The sequence below is a fragment of the Chaetodon auriga genome, chromosome 13 (assembly GCF_051107435.1).
Source record: "Chaetodon auriga isolate fChaAug3 chromosome 13, fChaAug3.hap1, whole genome shotgun sequence".
In the NCBI taxonomy this organism is placed as follows: domain Eukaryota; kingdom Metazoa; phylum Chordata; class Actinopteri; order Chaetodontiformes; family Chaetodontidae; genus Chaetodon; species Chaetodon auriga.
The window spans coordinates 6,009,056-6,028,202 of NC_135086.1; the positions used below are offsets into that span (position 1 = coordinate 6,009,056).

Consider the following 19,147-nt stretch of genomic DNA (forward strand, 5'->3'; position numbering starts at 1 on the left):
GCTTCTTATAAACCTGCAATAGCCTTTAGCCGGGTTCAGGGTCAAAGGTTAAGTGTTCAGAGCAGCTCAGGGTCAAGAATCATTCACTCATTTTGAGGAAGTGTCATTTAGGAACCTGCAGCCATGTTTTATTTGATTGACAGGTCACTGCTAAATGCCAGAATAATGATGTCATAACTAACATCAGGCCATGCAACAAAATGTTCACTGTTAATCGTAAATAAGACGACGATTCTGGATTAACTTCTATTTCCATCAGCTGGTAGAGAGTGTGTGTGTGTGTGTGTACTGAAACTAGAGAAAGTGAGAAGCTCTCCTTTTAGAGCCAAATGTGTAATTACATCATGGTGCACTTAGTTTCTATTTAGGCACACGCAGGACTAAATTTGCACTTGGGGGGTAACATTTGAAAGTCACTTTGACTTCTTAATTAGAGACCTTCAAATGTGGGTGGCACCGTGAAATCCTACCGGGATACACATTTCCAAGAGCTGTGTTCCCAGGGTCAAACCGAAAGTTCTTCTATACAACGTGACCCACAAAGTCCATCGCACATTCTGCTCAGCTTGGAACAACATGCTCTGGATGAGGTTAGCATTTCACATTTTGATCAATTCTTGATTATGCAAAGGTGCTAAAGCATTTTCTCAACCCGCAGAGGAGCGTATGACCTTTCCATTAGGGCTGCAACTCTTCTTTTCCACCTTAGTTTTCCATATTTTCTCCATCTGTTTTTTGATTAATTGAATAGCTGATTAATCATTTAGTCTTAAAACTGTCACAAAATAGTGACAAATGGATGTCACAACTTCCAAGAGCCCCTAGTGACATCTTCAAGTGCGTGTTTTATCCGACTTTACAAAACTAAGAAACCAGAAAAATGCAACTGGAACTTTGGCATTTCTGCTTTTCAAATACCAAACTGGTTATTTATTGTCAAAACTGTTCGTAGATTAACAGTTTTAGCACTGCTTTCACCGGATATAAAATGTAGAAATGAACAAAATTGGAGTTTTGAGGCTGTTTATTTGGTAACCTGTATACAAAGTTCTGATATTTTCCAGCACATTTCTGATTTTTTTTTCTCTTTTGCACAGTTCCCATCAGTGATAGTACACTGAGGCCTGCACAAAATATCTCTGACACACCAGATGTGACATAAGTCACATGGAACGCTCTCATTAATGTGAAATTCATACATTCTTGGCTGTTTGCATGATAAGCATAAAAGCCATGTGTGTGTCCATCAGGACGATGTCCAGAGACTTTCCCAGCACGTGAGTCCCCGTAAACAACACTCCTGGGCCACATGGGAAGAAGCAGGACTTCCATATTGGGTGTGAAAGCGCTGAGCCCAGAGGACTCGGGTTAGGCTTTACCTTGTTAGGAAGTTGGAGCTTTGGAGAATAAACAGAGCAGAAATGTTCCTGGTGGAGGGATGGAAGACGGGGGGAGGAGAGGGCAGAGCAGTGATGAGGAGGGATGAGGATGAGGAGAGAGAAAAGGAGATGCCAGACAGAAGAGAAGAGAAGAAGAGCTATATGGAAATGATGAATAATGGAGTGAGACAACTGCTCCCATCAATCACAAAGCGAATGAGAGGACAGCACGGACAGGAGGCGGTCAGAGTGAGGAGATGATGAGGAGCATGGAGCACCAGTTGCCATCTGACTCTGGGTCTGCGGCATGCTACACAATGTCGGAGGGGGAAAAGACGGAGGTGGGGGCGTGTGGCTGAGGCGGGGTGATTTCCTTCCCCTGGTCCCTCGGAATGAGCGTGTACTCCCACAGGGCTGGGCCGGACCCCCTTCCAACACTGAACACAATCAGAGGGCAGGGCTGGAGAGTTTCCTCTTCCTCCCCCCTCACTCTCACTCACTCCGTCTCTTTTTTTCTCTCCGTCTCATGCACAGGAACACGTGAGCGCCAACACATGTGCATACGTACATACAATGTGCCGACATGCACAGTGCGTCACTGGTGTGTACAGACACACACTAACTCTCTGAGGAATCTACTTGAAGGCTTTTGCCATTGTCAGTGCACGTGTTAGCTCGGCACACCAAAAACTGTCATTTTAAGGATGAGCCGGGCTTCTCAGAAATCATTTTGCACGTCAGTGGTACGACACATGTTCTAGGTTTATTTACTCAACTTGAAATTATTTGGATTTTTGGAATTAATGCCCACAAAGTGTTTAAACACAGGAAAAAACTGAACCCAGGCAAGAAAATCTGCTAATGCTGATGCATTTGGTCACTTTTGTTGCTGTACTGTTTTTATGGGAGTAATGTACCTCGAGATTCTAACCCACTACGGTTCCCATCATGCTTTGAGTGATGCAAACAGGAAGCAGAGTGTGTTGCTGCCATGGAGACAGCGAGTTTGCCTTGAGTTTTAGTTAGCTCTGTCTGCGCTTAGATGAATCTGTACTGTAAGTCATGGCAGATTAGCAACTAGCTCTTTGTGTTTGCACCATAACCAAAACAAATCTCTAAATGTGATCTTTATTATGCAAGAAAATTTTACTTTTTTTAAGTTTTTATATGATTCCTAAGCTAATTCAGATCACCTGCTATGGAAATTAGACCCCACTATTACTAGAAAGGCTACACCAGCCTTCAGGTCAGGTAGTATGTCCTCTGAAAACATTAGCTGTTCCATAAAGTGCGTAAACAGCTGATGACCTTACATGACTAAGCCTCTCTTCTAAACAAATCTTATTTTTCATGTGCCCACACACTCTCTCTAATACTCTGTTGTGTACTCGGTCAATTGCTGCAATACCTGTGTAGTATTAACGTTAGTAATTATTGACACTCGGTCAACACTATCCGTCTTTTGACTCATGCAGGAGTGTCATCGTTGAGCCCACACATCATCCTCAGCTCAAATCCCTGCCAGTGTTGGGTTTCTGTGGGTAAAGCCCCACCTTCATCCAGCTGCTAAGGCTTTCCTGACGTGGGAGATTCCCAAAAACAGAGCAGAACGGCGGAGCAAATCCTGAGTGAGAGTTCCCATGGAGGCGCTCTGTGTACTCTGTGTCATCTGTTTGATTCGACCTGACAAAACACAACTTCTGTTTGTTTACCTTCTGTCTGCCTTTTTGTGTCTGTGAGTATTAGCCTGGCTTTGTTTGGTTGAAACAGCTGTTTCCCCTGATTCAAGCTGCAGCTACCAAAAACACAGCAAATTAGCTTGTAAATACAACAAGAAGCCCGACAAATGGGACAGCACGGCGTGCGCGAGTTCAGGTTTGAGGTTTGTGCTGAAAAACTTTGGACACGGACTCTGGAAGTCGTACAGATGGGTGAAGGTGCTCCATTAGAAACAAAGGACTCTGCTGCCTCCTGGTGGCTGTAAGAGGAGCTGCAGGTGGGGGACAGACAGCTCTGTGCATCCATTCCTCTTCTTTTTTTAAATATATTTCATAACGTTGATGTTTCACAACCTACATGTGGGCTCAAAACACAACTACACAACACAGCAAGACTAAAAATATTTCTTAAAAAAATCTTCTGTTTGAAAGACACATCCACACTGATCTGGTCAGTATGTCATCAACTGCAGCACTTCATTGCTATAAATTAATAGAATGATTATTGCTTTGTCTCATATGAGAGCTGACTTTGATTTTAAAAAAATCCATTTAGTTGGTCTTCTGGAGCCTTCAGTCACATTACATGATCTTCAGCAGCAGAAATGTGTGTGTGGGTGATTAATGGTGATTAATAATAGGTGTTCTAATCTCCATCTGTAGATCAAAATCACATGATATGATCAAAAGCTCCAGAACAGCTACTAAATAGACCTTCTCAGCTTCTTCCTGCAAGGTCAAGAATAAACTTTGAACCTCAAGAAATAACTTTCTGTTGCATTCACAGCATGAAAAACATAAAATAAAATTCTTAATGAGAAAATAATCACCTCGTAGATATCACAGTTACTTTGCAAACAATCTAAATGGTGATATTATTATTAATGCTGTTGATATCGAGATTACCACCCACTAAAATACAAACCAGTGCCAACAAATACAAACACAGCTGCAACATTTTCCAAGCAGGACGTCCAGATCTGCTCTGGACACACAACAATAGATCCAATTCAATTCAATCAGCCCAAGTCTAAAAGCGAAAAGGTTCAACTACAGTTCAGCTGCAGTGCTTCCACTCATCCAACAGGGGGCTCCCTATAACTGCACCAACGGCTCCAGAGCAGCCTAAACGTGGGGGGTGAAACCCACTGCAAGTTTCACCATAAATCACCATTAACTCACATTATGGTTTGATGGGTTTGGTTTTAATGAGCAGCTCTGTGAGACTGTGGGACACATTCAGCTCATCAGAGACAAACCGACATGCAGGCAAAAGTTCTCATGCATGAATTTCAGATTCTCCAAATCAGCACGAATGTCTCATCCACCCATTCTGACGGAGCACACTGAGCCTCTGTCCCCCGGCAGGGCTCATGGAAAGTCACTGTCTGGTCAGTTTAGTAGATTAAGATAATGACATTAGACTGGCCGACAGTCACGATCCATCATCCACAGCAAACCGACGGTCATCCTCATCCAGCTGCTCCACCTATTAGACTAATGACTTTGCCAAAGGAAGGAGTGGCACCAAGGCAGACAAAAAAAGCAAAGATGATCAAGTTAAATGCTCTATGGACTGTGTATATACTTCATATGTGTGTGTGTGTGTGTGTGTGTGTGTGTGTGCGATAGCTGCTCACTACACAAGCGCCCTCGGCTGATGAGTAGTCACGCTTACATACTGTAGTAAGACCATGTTTTCACAGCCTAATGTGTGTGAGATCAATGCATCAAACTAAAGCTCAGCTCTGCATGTGCGAGTCTGTTTTAACCCTCATTGGGATTTGCTGCATACCAGCTGTATGAGCTCAGCAGTCAAGAACAGAGCTATGATAACCTTCACTCTCCCTCCCTCACACACACACACACACCTGCTTCTGTGGTGTGTTTCCAGCTAGGCTTTGAAGATCTGTGTTTACAATGAATCTCTCTGGGACGGCGGTGTGGTCGCCTCCCGAGCACAGAGCTACACCCTTCACATGAAAGCGGCTCCGACCGATTTTTGTAGATTTGTTTGAAGGCGGTTTGAGGTTTTTCTTGATGGTGATGATACAAATACATCAGCTGTGAGACGTAGAAGGAAACCGATTGCAGGTTTTAGCATTTTCCTTCAGTTCGGGGGGACAAACTCAACTATAAACATCAATAAAAAGTGTCCTCATGAACTATATGAAGCACAAAATCAGCCCTCTATTGACCGGCCCCCTGCACACAAACCATCTGTCTAACCTGAGCTGCACCACAGTGAATGAATATAAAAGCCAGTTCCTGCCCACGGGGCAAGTTCTCCAAAAACACCCTTCCACAGAAGGCCCTCTTATTTTTTTTTTTCTGGAAAACCGCCGTTTTGACCTGCGTCAACACGCTATTGTCAAAGCAACGAACACCTTGTATCCTGGCAACCCGCTGAAGAGAGAGGAAGTGCGAGAGCTTGTGGTGTTACGGGACCATGTGACTGGAGGATGTTAGTAAACAGGAGCAGAAAAGGGAAGCGCTGTACGAGCAGGGGAGCGGCTGGATCCTGCACGGCGTCATCATGAAGAACGGTCCCTTTCACGACGCGTCCGTCTCTGTTTCAGTGTTTCCACAGTCTTTCAGTGTCTCTTAAATGAGATTATGGAGGTTTTTGGATGATTTTTCTTCCTGCTGCAGCAGTCAGATGTCTGCATACACTGACATTTTGGGAAATAGGCTTACTCACTTTCTGGTGGAGATTTAGATGAGAAATCAATAGAACTCCAATATCTCTTTCTTAAATATGAAGGTTGTGTGCGTTATGCTCTCCACAACCAGTGATCTTAATGTGTAAAATACTGCAGTACTCAAATACTCAACTGCAGTACTATTACTTAGCACGTCTCCAGTCTATGAGCCTGGCTCTACATTCTGCTCACTGCTTCTGATTTGGACACAAATTGTGAATTTAGTGAATCATAAGACAGACAGAGGAGGAGAAAAACAGAGAGGCTGATGTCTGCTGAAGAAGTCGACACTTTGTGTTGTCCTCGTAAATCTGTCTCAAGTACACACACGCACTAACACACACACATGTGCTCGTACACACGTCCAAACCCAGGTATGACCGGGCAGAGAGGATCAGACTGAGGTAAACTGACTGAAATGCAGCCTCGTCATGATGGTTTATTTCTCCTATAAATCAGCTCTTCCAAACGATGGCCGCAGGTGCCGTCTTGTGCCATTTTATGAGAACATTTAAGCAACTGTCTGCACACACAACTCAACATTATTTATCCAGAACAGAGCGATGGGAACGGCCTGTCCAAGTCATGGACATAAACAACGCCGTTCCAAAATATAACAAATCCTTTTGAGGGAAGAAATGGTAACTTTAGTCAACTCCTCATTGCTTTAATAATGCAGTGATTATTTTCTTTAAAGATTTCCATTTAGTGAGTATCGGAGGGTAGGATTTATTTTCCATGAATTTAACAGATCGGTTTGTGGCTATGAATTCTGCTTACGGCACATTCTGGTTCACACTGTTTAATCTGTGTTCCTTTCACTAAGAGGCTGAAAGACCCTCTTTTCAAGGAGGAAGTCACTTCAGACAAACATGCTTCTGCACAGTACTGAGCGCACTGAGCATGTGAAGCAAAGATGCCAATGTCAAGATCTGATGACGCACACATCCCACTGTACAACAACAACATCTGGACTCAGCAGTCAGATCACAGAGTAAATGCAGGTGGTGAACGGCTCGGATTTAATGAGCCTCTTTCAGTGAAAGATCGAGGAGGCGACACAACATTTCCCAGACGAACGGGGATTCAAACCATAAGCTTTGTGCTCAATGATGTCAACCCAACATTGTGCCATCTGTACTCTGTGTACTACTTCAACATAAAGACTGCACTTACAGCGTATTCACAGGACCAAATTATAGCACAATGTATATTCCTAGAGTCAGTAACAATACATCGTCTGTCATTAACATATTAACGTGCAATTTCCTAAGACTGGCATGTTGCCACACGATGGAAAACTGCAGGTAAGAGCTTCACTCAACAAAACAGCAAGATTGTGATAGGTTGGTTTGATCCCCAGACCAGCAGGATGAATCTGAGTGGTGAAATTAAAGTCATCAAGGCTCCTAAACACAACTATTCTGATCAATGGCCACCACACCAGACTAAGGTCGTAGTAAGAAGTTCATTGTGGGGCAGAGCCTTCCCGCAAAGGACTATCTCTGGATGAATTAGGCTAAAACAATTACACATGCTATATGCACTGTACAGCAGACAGAACCATACTTTGCAGCACCAGAACAACACGTCACACGGCCTTCAGGGTCCAAACGTGCAGAGATCGCTCTTGTTTTTCTAAGCTGTGCCCTTCAAACATCGACCCGTCCTGTGTCAGGTTTGGGAAGCTGCAAGCTGAATATTCCCCCCTCCTGTGCCAAACCAAACATCCAGCCGTTTCCGCATGGTTTCATTTGACGTTATCTGTCTGAAAACAGACATTTCCACTCCAGCATGAGCAGGGGGTCACATATACTTCGATTCTGTTTTAACCCACTTGGAGCACCAGATGGGAAGGGTTTGCTGCATGGAGGCTGTTTGGAAAATGGTGACCACATTAAATTCTATTACTCAATCTCAGTTACTTTCCTGCAATTGTTTGCTGTTTCACATTGTGCTTCAATCGCACCCAACTGGCACCTGCACAGACTAAAAACAAAAACAATAGAAGCATGAAATGCTGCTTGATACCGGCACCCTCATGAAGTTACGCCAGCTTAAAAAACAGTAACATTTGTTCAGGAACCAGTCGTGACAAATTCACATAACACCAGTAATAACAGCAACACAGACACTCACAGAGATGTACACGTTTCAAATAGAAAAACATGTTTCCATCACTTTTCTTTGAACGATGATTGCATCTATCAAACCACGCAAATCACTCATCATCGGTCACATTCCCTCTTCAGTAAACACCATTAAGGAAATCAAGAAGCTGTTAACCCTTAGCCTTTCTGAGGCTTCCTTCGTCCTCCTCTGTCACATGACTGACCAAAGACGACCCCAGGTAACCTCAGATGACCCCTCATTTCGACCGCTGATGGATGATGTAACAGATATCACCTTCGTTGTCAAAACATCTAAGAGCAGTTACTGCAGCTTCCCTCAGTGGGCCTTTGCTCTCGGTAAGTAATGAATGCAAATTATGTTCCTTGTTTTGATTTTGAGCCATGACTCATAAAAGATAACATGTTGAGTGTCAACCCAAGCAATGGGAGTTGAGACCTTATATGAGCAAAGGGCTCCGAAGTACAAAACAATGGCCAAATACTTGAGATACAGCTAAAAGGCTGCTGTCAAGTGTTACAGCCTGCATAAAGTCACATTTCACATACCAGCTCAGAGAGGCAACACAGGAATCACACTGTACAATGAAGGCGTGATTAGAGCCTAAAAAGGGATTTTTGCAGTGAAGCATCTGACAGTCTGCGTGAGATTTGCCTTTTTCATTACCATGACAAGAAGATGACTGAAGAAACCACAGAATCCTCTCTCACCTTCACTTAAAAAGAACTAGAAACAACAGTCAAAAAGTTTGTACAAGTGATCAGTTTTGAGCAGGATTCTTTGGTTTCTTCACAGTCAAGACTTTTTGATCTAATGCACCTCAATAAGACTTTTTGGCGCGCAAAAACTTCAACATAATTGACCGCTAAAGGTCTTCACTGACTCTCACAGTGATGAGATTCTTTCAGGCTGAGTGCCTGTGAACACCTACAACACTATGTCCTCTGGGACATATTATGTTCTTTAAAAAAAACAGTAGATTTACAGATTCTGAGCCAAAAGTGTGACTAACACCAGGCTGAAAAGCAGTGTTTTACTGCCCTCTCTGGTTGAAAGTTGCAAGCACCTGTAACCACACCCAAAGGTGATGTCATGGTGTCCTGGAGTAGCCACCGTGACGTCACCACAATTAATTTGTCGACTACTATAAGTTAAAAAAATGAGCATCATGCTGTATTGAGGAAGACTTGAAACTAGCGACTGAGATCATAAACTCATTAAGAAAAAGTTTACTGAGGTAATAAATCAAGTGAAAAGTTACAGGAGGTCTCTGGGACTACCATGAAACCAGCTGGTACAGTGAGTCCGTGATATCAGAGTTTCAGGACGGGTGACTGACCTCGGCAGATGAGTCCGTCCTGGATGATGGTCTGCTTACAAACGCTGCAGTGCTTGGCCTTCTTGAAAGTCTTCACCCGGAAAGTGTGGGAATGAAGAGCCTCCAACTCCTCCGGCTGCAGTGAAGAAAACAATAACAGGAGACAAAAGAGGTGGAATGTGAGTGTTAAAGTGCCGTGACCTGACGGGACTTCAATGAGCCCAGGTGGTGTGAGTCAACCTTTTTTTGGGGGGTTTGTTTTTTGCAGGTGCAGAAGTCCAGCAAAAAAAACATAAATACATAAATAAATGCATTCATGCTCACATTTATCTCTGAGGTGACCTCTCGCCCAGAGCTTTACAGGTAGACCATTTCTACTGTCAGTGGTCTATGCTTAAAATACCACATGAAATGGTCAAAAGGTCCCTTAAAGTCCACTTAAAGTATGACTGGAGGCATCTGAGTTGCAGAACAAATACTAGAAAAAGAAGAACAAACTAATCTCTCTTGTTTTCCGTCTTTCTTTCACCCTCTCATCCCAGCCCCACCGTCTGTCCTGTCATCTCATTTCCCTCCTGGCAGGTGTGCCATGCAACTAATCGGAGAAACTCCCTGACAGCGCTCCCCACCCAGTTAAACATCCGTCTGGGTCTGTCTCCAGCCTGCTGTTTTCCTCCACTGCACACCATCTCACCCCCCGAGTCTTCTTCCTGCTGGCTTTGTAAACTTGGCATTTGGCAATGCTGGAGAGAGAAGTTTGATTGCTTCCTGCGGCGTCTTTACCCGAAACCTGCATCGTGTTTCCATTTGCCCCCTAATGACCGACCGTGAGGAAATGTGACATCAGTTCTGTGGTGTATTTGCTCAGCTGGTCTCCATTTTTCCTTTGAGGTTGAATCCTATGGGAACAGCGGTTCAATGTAATCCCCTTTAGACAGCCTTACCAAATTTTTATATTATAGTTATTATGCTGTAAAAGTACTTATCCACAAAAGTTTTATATTGCACCAAATACAGTGGAATGGCATTTAGCGTAATCTCCAATTAACCCATTAACAGAGGCAGTACTGGTGGAACAAAGGACAGAATTTTATCGGCCATTTGACAATGTCTCTGATTCGACTGTGACGGTTAAAGAATATAGAGAACAAACAATGCATCACACCACAGAAGGGACAGGGGAGACATGACAGAGCCTTTGGATAAAGAAACATTTCTAAACTTCCTGTCTTTAATGTACCTAAATGCCCTTAATGTACATATGTTCTTTACAGGGATTAAAGAGATAAAGTGCATGTCTTTTCAAGGCAGGAAGTACCAGTTTAGCATGGCGTCCAGACATGAGGCTTCCATTAAATGTGTGCTGGACTGTGCTAAAAGCAGCCATGTGGTTGGCATCTTGGGATATTGGGGGACTTCTCACAAGAATTTTCATATGGGGAGACCCAAGAATCTCAAAGCGTGGCAAACAATATATGCTGAAATAATTCCCAGAATACCAACCACAGTAACCTTACAACCGCTAATGACCGCTTTTTTTTCCCCTTCTCATCAATCCTAAAAGGCAACGTGTTGGAAAAGCGGCGGAGGGTGTGTAATCACGGCACAGACCTAACACTTGAATGACAAACCAGACTCTATCTGTTTGACTCTCCTCACTCCTAAATTCACCGCCTGTCCTGTTATTAGCAGAAGGAACTGACTTAGCAGAGAGGAAAGCCCCTTGTCTGTTTCCCATGATGCATTATTTCCAGACAGTGCAGATGTGGAAGTCGTCTCGTTACACATCATATTTTGTTGTGTTCCACATCACACCGCGCTGTACATTTATGTATAATGTCGTCTCTGGAGGAGCTTTAGCAAGTGTAAGAGCTCTGTGATGTTTGCTTTGGATCAGAAATTTAAAACAGATTGCCTCACAGAGTTTCAAAGGCACTGGTGTTTATCAGGCAGATAGCACTAACAAAGGACACTTAGGAGATGCATCATGGGAAGTGTAGGATTAAGCATTTTTAAAGCTTGGATGCATATTAGCGACTGCATTCTCACATGGATTTGTCAACACATACGGCTCCAGCAAAAACAAGGCAGTGTCGTCCAGAAAAGCGACGGATCAACATTTGCCTCAGCGCAATGTGACGTCATGTGCAAGCATGGCCAATCAAATATGTGCAAGCCCACATTTCTGGTAACACTTTACCTGGTGATTTGCAAGACTTGTAAAATCTTTCCTCATAGTTCAGGTGATGTTACACGCTAACATGAGCATGCTGACACGCTCAAGGTTGCAATGCTAACAGGCAGATATTTGAAAGGAGTCATGTTTAATATTCACCATATCAGTTTAGCCTGTTTGCGTGCTAACATTTGTTAGTAAACACGAAACACAAAGCACAGCTGAGGATGATGGGGATGTCATTAGTTTTGCAGGTATCTGGTCATGAAGTATCAGCAATATTTATCTCAGCATATGTTCAGTAAGTCTTTGAAAAGTATGAGATTCTGCAATAGGATGGTGCTCTGAATAATGCATACTGTATAATTATACATGATTGATTCTCAAAATTGGTGGTTTTACACAATTCATGAGCACATTCGGAGGTTTAGAAAGTCAAACAGCCTGATGTGACCTCTGATGTTTATCAGCCTCTATGTGACAGTTCAGTGTTTGTATTTCAGAGCCACATGGCAACAGCAGGACAGCCGACCCTTCATTCCTTCTCGCCGTTACGCCTTACCACTACATAACATGATTAGCTTAATCTAGTCAGGCTGAAATAATGACCATGGCTGTGCAGGCTGCGCCATGTTGGCAAGGGGGCTCTTCTGGGGAGGGCTGGAGGTCTCTGCCTGGCATCCCTGCACAGTCTTATCCAAGGCGCCGCCATGCCAAAGCTCCAGCTGGCAGCTGCTGGGTTGGGAGTCTTGATATGGATTTCGTGGGATTGGGAAGGAGTGATAAGTGGGTTTAACGGTACTCTGAGTGTGTGCAGTAATTGTGGATGAGCGTGTGTATCTGGCTTCAAATATTTCTCTCTTCTGTAAAAATGACACCAGGCTTTGTGGGAATTGATACCTCTGGAATGAGGCAGTGCACACGCTGTGTTTTGACCCAAAAAAAAAAATCCTCTGGTTTCACTTCCATACTGTTCAGGAATCAACTGTCAACATAAAAGGAGTCAACGCTGTCAGCAGAATGAATATGGCCCCGTTACAGGAACACCCTCTTTAATCGCTTTTGTCAAAGTGTCTGCTCTCTAACCACATCATCCAAAGCCGTCAGTGAGTCCGCAGGAATGGCAGTTTGGGTCTGCAATGAAGTCATCTGCTCTGCATGCGGTTACCACACAGATATTTGGAAGAGGACATTAACAATATTCTATTGTTGTATTAAACAATGCTCATTTTACAAATCAAAATCAAAGAGGTGACTGACAAGCACACATGCTTCTCTGTACTCCAGTTTTCTGTCCCATGGTTTTATGCGTGAAACACATTTTCCAGATTCCAAATCAAATTACTTCTGCGACGTGGGGTGTATCACTTTAATCAGCCCGTGTTGCTTTAGCAATAAGTTTTGCACTGTAGATGCACTTTAGCCTCTCCACTCACTGTTAATGTCCCTGAAGGATGTTCGAGGTTTAAAAAAGTGTCAAAATTTCAATGTTTTTATATGTTTGAATAAGTGCACAAGTAACTTTCCCATAAACATCAGAACAGCAATCCTCCTCAGGCCAAAGTCCAAACCACCTCTGACACAGAAAGTCTGAACTGAATGTGAGGTTGACGTGCAGGCTGCAGCAGCGCAACATTCAAGACACACACAGTTTAACTGTAATGCATCATTAATATTATTTATTTCATAGTAATCCAAGACTCCCTTCCTATATTTTCAATTTTCACTCATGCCAACTGAACGGATGAATTCTAAATATCAAGCAAAAGGCTTTTCAAAGAACATGTGAGGAGACAGAAATCAAAAAGCAGCAGAGTTCTGACTGTAATAAAGATCCTTTCTTCTCTTGACACTTGATTAATTTGTTCATTGTTTGCCCACTAATTGATTGGTTGTTTGTCAGAACATGGTGACAAATGTTTTGTCCACAACTCAAAAATATTCCATTTATTGTCAAAGAGGAGTAAAGAAACTGGAAAATGTTCATTTTTAAGAAGCTGAAATCAGGAAACTTTTTCAATCAAACCAATTAATCAATTACCAAAATAAATGCTGATTAATTCCATCGTTGACAGCTAATAATTTAATCACTGCAGCTCTATCTTCAAGGGCAAAAAAAAATACTCAGAAACAGAAAATACTCTCCTCGCTTATCATGACCTTTTAACTCTGTGACTCTCTCCAGAACGGGTCAGTCATGTCTGAGTGAAGCCTCGAGGAACGTCGACATAACTGACCAACGTCCGAATGACAAAAAGCCATCACGTAGAACAGAGGAAGCCGGCAGTGTAACATATTCCATGTCTGTAAAGGGCTTAAAACTTCAGCTTTCACTGCCTTTCTCACACACACACACACATACACACACACACACCTATACACTTGTGTTTAACAGCAAGAATGTCTCAATCTAGGAGTCTATTCAGCGGCCTCTTTGACCACTCTTGAGCCTTCTCACACTCTCCCAGCCTCTACCCATTCACACACCAGGGCGTATCCAGTAGGACAGACACTGGGGGGGGTCCCAGTCATCCACTGGTATGCCACTTGTCCTGTTTACACATTTGTCATTCTCTTATTCCTGCGGGGAGAGTGGGTGAAACAAGGTTCAAGGGGTATGATGTGCACAGCTCAAGATGAAATTCCCTCAACTTTAAGGGTTTAATTTGCAGTATCACTGGAGTGGTTAGTAGTCCAACACATCCTTCTTTACAAAGCCAAACAAAAGGCACATCTCATCAGCAGGCCTGCCTATTTCAGTCCTCTTGCCCTCACCAGAAATCCAGGCTCCACTCATTTAACCTCAAAATACCACGTAAATACGGCGCAGAGCAATATAGCAGGACGCTCCCTTTTGTGAGCCCTTAATTGTTTCCCATCATTAGCAATGCACCCGGCGCTCAGTTTGTTTGTTGTTTGGGGGGTGGCTGGGGCGTACGGGGAGTCGATTAGGGAAATATGGGTGATGGGGAGAGGTATGGGGGAGGAGAACACAGAATTAAAGAGCTAAAAGCAACCCCGGAGACGTGGCCCTCGCCGATTATTTTCTGTTTCAGCGTGTTGCGGGACCATGCAAATGGCCTCGGTCCTTCACATTCGCGTCACACATCGGGCTCTCAAACGGGCCACAAAGGAAGGAAATGGTTTCAGACAGGCAACCGGGACCCCCGAAAGCTGGGGTCAGGGTGTACACATACCCCCCTCAGCTCAGGCGCTGCAGCTCCTGGGAAAAGACTCCGGTTCCCTTAGAGACGCACGCATAATCTCCTGCCTCACACTCATTAGCACACACGGGCAAAAAACAGGCACTCTCCAGCATAAAAATGTGCACACACGCACACACACACACACACACACACACACACACACACACACACACATATAGATGAACACACTTTTACATCAAATATCCACACATATACACAGACACATGCCGAGCCATCTCTCACATGTCCCACACTCCTTTCACACTTTCCCCCACCGATAAAAGCCCCAGAAGGAGACAAACATCCTCCAACCAGCATCTTCTATGCCTCCATCACTGGTTCATTTTTCCTAATCGTTTGTAAAAAAATGCTCATTGTGCTCACTTTTTAATCGACGCGGTGGTGTGTGTTCAGGTCCACCATCGGCTGCAGAGTTTCTCCTAATTATCAGGAGCATTTTCGCCCTGTCATTTTTAATTTCGCAGGAATTCTAGGAACTCTCCAGGGAGGTGCTGGATTACCAAACCTTAGCTTTAGCCTTGACCTCTAAACTTGACATTTTACACAGATGTTTTTGCCAACTTTGTGGCAGCACAACAAGATATTATCAGTTTCTAAAGTCAGTATGGCAAATGCCTTTGTAAGAAAATGCTGATTGAGACATGCAGCACACACGGAGCAACACTGTCTTCAGTGTGGAGTTGATTAATCTAAGTCTGACATTCACACTCCTTTGAGCTCTGCTTTGGTCTCCACCAACTCCTGGGACAAATCTGACTCATTAGCTGCTAAATAAGGGTTGATCAGAGCTTTTTCCACTGAAACCTGCTGCCTGCTGGAACAAAAAACAATGTTCAAGAGAGCAGAAAAGAGAGATGGAAAACCAACACAACGAGCCAAAAATGCGAAAGGCTTAATGTTAATGGAACTTTCTGATCAGTGCAGCTTTAATGTTCAACCTGCACCCTCAAAAAATACACAGAGCTGAGAAGAGATGGGAAATGCACAGCTGTGTACAAGCTTAAATATCTATTACACTAAAAATTACAATGAGATCACATTTATTTATTACTTAATGTAATTTATTATGCAAGCCAGTGGAAGTGAGTCAGATAACGTGTATTCCAGTTTCTTTCGGGGTAAAGGAACTGAACCTGGACGTCAGGATCCTCTGCCAAAGTAAAGACTGGCAGGAAAAGAGCCAGACAAGCAGACAGGAAAAGAAAGTTGAGCGACTGGCACACAGACGGAGAAAAAGGCCTAATATCACACTGACTGATACCCAGTTTGTCTTTCCTCGGTGCATTAGCATAAACTCAACATGGAGAAATGAAAAGCATGGTTATCATTAACATTATTCAAGTGTGCAAATATCTGAAGACATCTGGAAATGTTGTCAAATGCTGAGTCCTAAATTTCAGACAGCAGTGATCATCTCGTAGTGAATATTCGACTCCAAGCGTTGCCTCTGAGCAGCTTCAGCGTGTGTTAGGTAATGTTATAGTATGGAGATAAACCCTTCCAGACTCTGCGACAGACATTCCTGCTGAATAAGGTAACCGAGGGCCTGTTTTTCTCCTCAAGCTCCAAACTCAAAACTATTACCTCAACTGCTTCGAAAGAGTGACTCATGCAGAGACACTGATTTCACCTCTGATTACACCGGCGTTCACTTTCAGCGCCTCGTGCATTACCTCATGAAGACATGGAAGCATGTTTGCATGCGTTCGCTGCACGTGCACACACATGCAGTTAAATCCCTGAGTACAAGTCTTAATTTTAGCTTGTATCTAATGTTTGGCCAACATTATCTGTTCTGGGATGTACAGAAACCTACATTTGAGCCCAGACGGCCATGAGGAAAGGTAATAAAATATAACCACTTTAATGCCAATTTTTTGTCTTCTTCTAGAGATGACTGACTTGAATTAGATTAGATTTCACTTGATTCTTCTGGCTCAAAATGTTCAGAACAATATTGTTTATTTAGTCTGTTCGGTTTAGATCTCCAGCGTCCAACAACAGGAAATTTATTTTTGGAAGGGAGCATGAAAACACAATTAAACTACAGGACACACAACATACAATGAAGGTCAAATATGAAAACAGCAGATCATGGTGAATCTGAATTAAGTGCATTTTACTGCACATAGAAAGGTAAAAAAAAAAAAAAAAAAAAAAAATGAACCTGCTGTACCTAAATTTTGCAAACCTGTTTCTCTGTAGCTCACCTGCATTCTCTATGGATTTTGTCTTCTGTGTGATTTGGACAAAAATGTCTGAACAGGCAGGGAAATTATTTTATTAATGGTGCTCACTGTATTTCCTGCTAAGAGCTGATTCCCATTTCAACAAACCATTGAGGGAGTCTGGACCGATTCTATGTACAGAGCTGGAAAAATAACACCATCATCATCCTCCTGCCAACCAGAATACGACTCTACAGCCAAGCTAGCAACTCTGTGATGCATCAAAAAACACTGCAAAGGCAATGAAGAATTGAACAGTGAACAATTCAAACATGGCAAAGAAAAGTCCAGGGCAGCTTTAACAGTGGGTCTCAGAGTGTGATCACCAAACCACTGGGTGTATTTATTACCATACCACAGCCAAAAGTTAACACAACTGTGAATTATTGGTGTTTGTGTTCCATAGAAAACACCAGATCTCTTTAAAAAGGTTACAGAAAGTCAGAACTGGGACACTGCAACAACACAGAGAGACGGCTAAATGGACAGACAGACAAGCCACTAATGACAGACGAGACAAGCACGAGCAGTCTGGCCTCCGTCTCTGTGTCACAGCCATTTCCTACAGGCTGAATGAAGTCAATGGAAAGCATGTACACATACACACAGAGCCGCGCTGCACCGTCGCCCCCACCAATCAGAGGCTATTGTTCGTCCTGGTGGAGCCAGAAGACCAAACGAGACCCCTCCAGTCAACTGGGTTAATCAGAGAGTTAGCACGCCGCCGTCTCTCATATGGGACACCATATGCATGGATGGACGTTGTAACAGGACGGGCTGGGGAGACCACCACATGTCTCCATCTGTGACTGTGTGTGGGTGTGTGTGTGTGTGTGTGTGTGTGTGAGACACTGATTCAAAGGGTGTGTACACAACTAAAAACTCATTTTGTGTATTTGTGGTTCCCACTTCCTCTCCTGTTCTGTCCCTTTAAACAGCAGCTATTCTTCATCTTTCTCAGCCAACAGAAGCGAGTGAGCACCAGCTGACCTTTGACCTATCTCCACTTCTTCTTCCCCTCTGCCTGACCTCTATCCCCCACACCAAGCCCTCATCCAGCCCAGTAAAACCAACTCATCCTCCTCTTCTCCTGCTCATCCACTTTTTCCCAAACTCCCCCCCATGTCCTTCCTCTCTCCCCCCCCTCCTGTGATCACGTGACTATAAAGAACCCAAACAGCTTCTCTGCAAGTTTGCGCTGAAGGTGAAGGGAGGTCGCCACTTTGAACAAAAAGGAAATCAATGAAATCCTTGTTGTGATCAGAGTACAATCGCAGTGCTTCGTTTGATGATGCATGATCCAGTTACAGGAGCGGCTTTGTCAAAACACACACACACAGACACACACACACACACAGCTGGCTGGAGACAGGAAGGCTCCCAGAGAAGAGGATGCAGTGGGAGAAACAATCCTTAAGACTGAACCCAGAGAGGCCAAATGTTGGCAACTCACTGCCGCTTTGCCTTTGTTACTGTTAAGATTTTAAGAATCATGCAAAAACTAGATTTAAAGCATACACCTCGTCCATCTGTGTCCTCTCAGCCATCTCATAGATACCTGAGTTACTCTTTCTCCAGAGCCAGCTTAAGTATAAAGAAGTTCTTTGTTCGAAAAGGAAGAATATCAAGTAACTTCATCCTGCTTCCAGAGGAGTGTGCAGCAACTCTTCAGGAACAGCCAATAGGAGACAGGGATTTAACCTACATCTGCCATATTGTTCTCAACTTGCATGCACGCAAACAGGAAGAACACCGGAGAAAATCTGCTGCTGACAGGCGATGAAGATGCGTGGAAAGTGAGCAAAATCAATGCCAGCAGTTTGATAAATATCTGCTTTGCTTAAAGCGGCTCTCCAGTGATTTAAGTCACTTCCACAAAGACGGTTTACCACAGTTCCATAAAGTTGATGGACTCACAGGAGACAGATTTTACAAAACAAAACAATGAGAATAACCTGACTTTTGTTCCAATAGTGTGGATCAAGTCCCAAAAACAATGGAACTGAAGACACATGATATAAGATGAAAAGGCGACTTCACTGTTTAGTATTCTAGTTTTCATTTTTCTAATAAAAATCAGACAGAGATGGCTCACCTGGACATTTAATGCGCTTATTAAAGGTTACTATCAATTTTATCACGTGCGTGTTTCACACTCTACATTCAGCGTGAGATTAAATGTCACTCCAGTAAATCATTCTGGCTCCAGTGTTAATTTACACACTGAAAAAAAGCACCAACACAAAGGTAACACACACCGCAGGTTCAA

At 43.4% G+C, this 19,147-nt stretch overlaps 1 protein-coding gene across 1 annotated transcript in view; it reads right to left on the bottom strand.

Annotated features, from left to right (window-relative positions):
* tns1b (tensin 1b) overlaps positions 1-19,147 on the bottom strand; it is a 151,368-nt gene that overhangs the window by 98,007 nt on the left and 34,214 nt on the right. Inside the window, exon 2 of the mRNA XM_076747214.1 lies at positions 9,269-9,383. Within this exon, the coding sequence (XP_076603329.1) occupies positions 9,269-9,383 (115 nt within the window). The remainder of the gene's footprint in view (positions 1-9,268; positions 9,384-19,147) is intronic.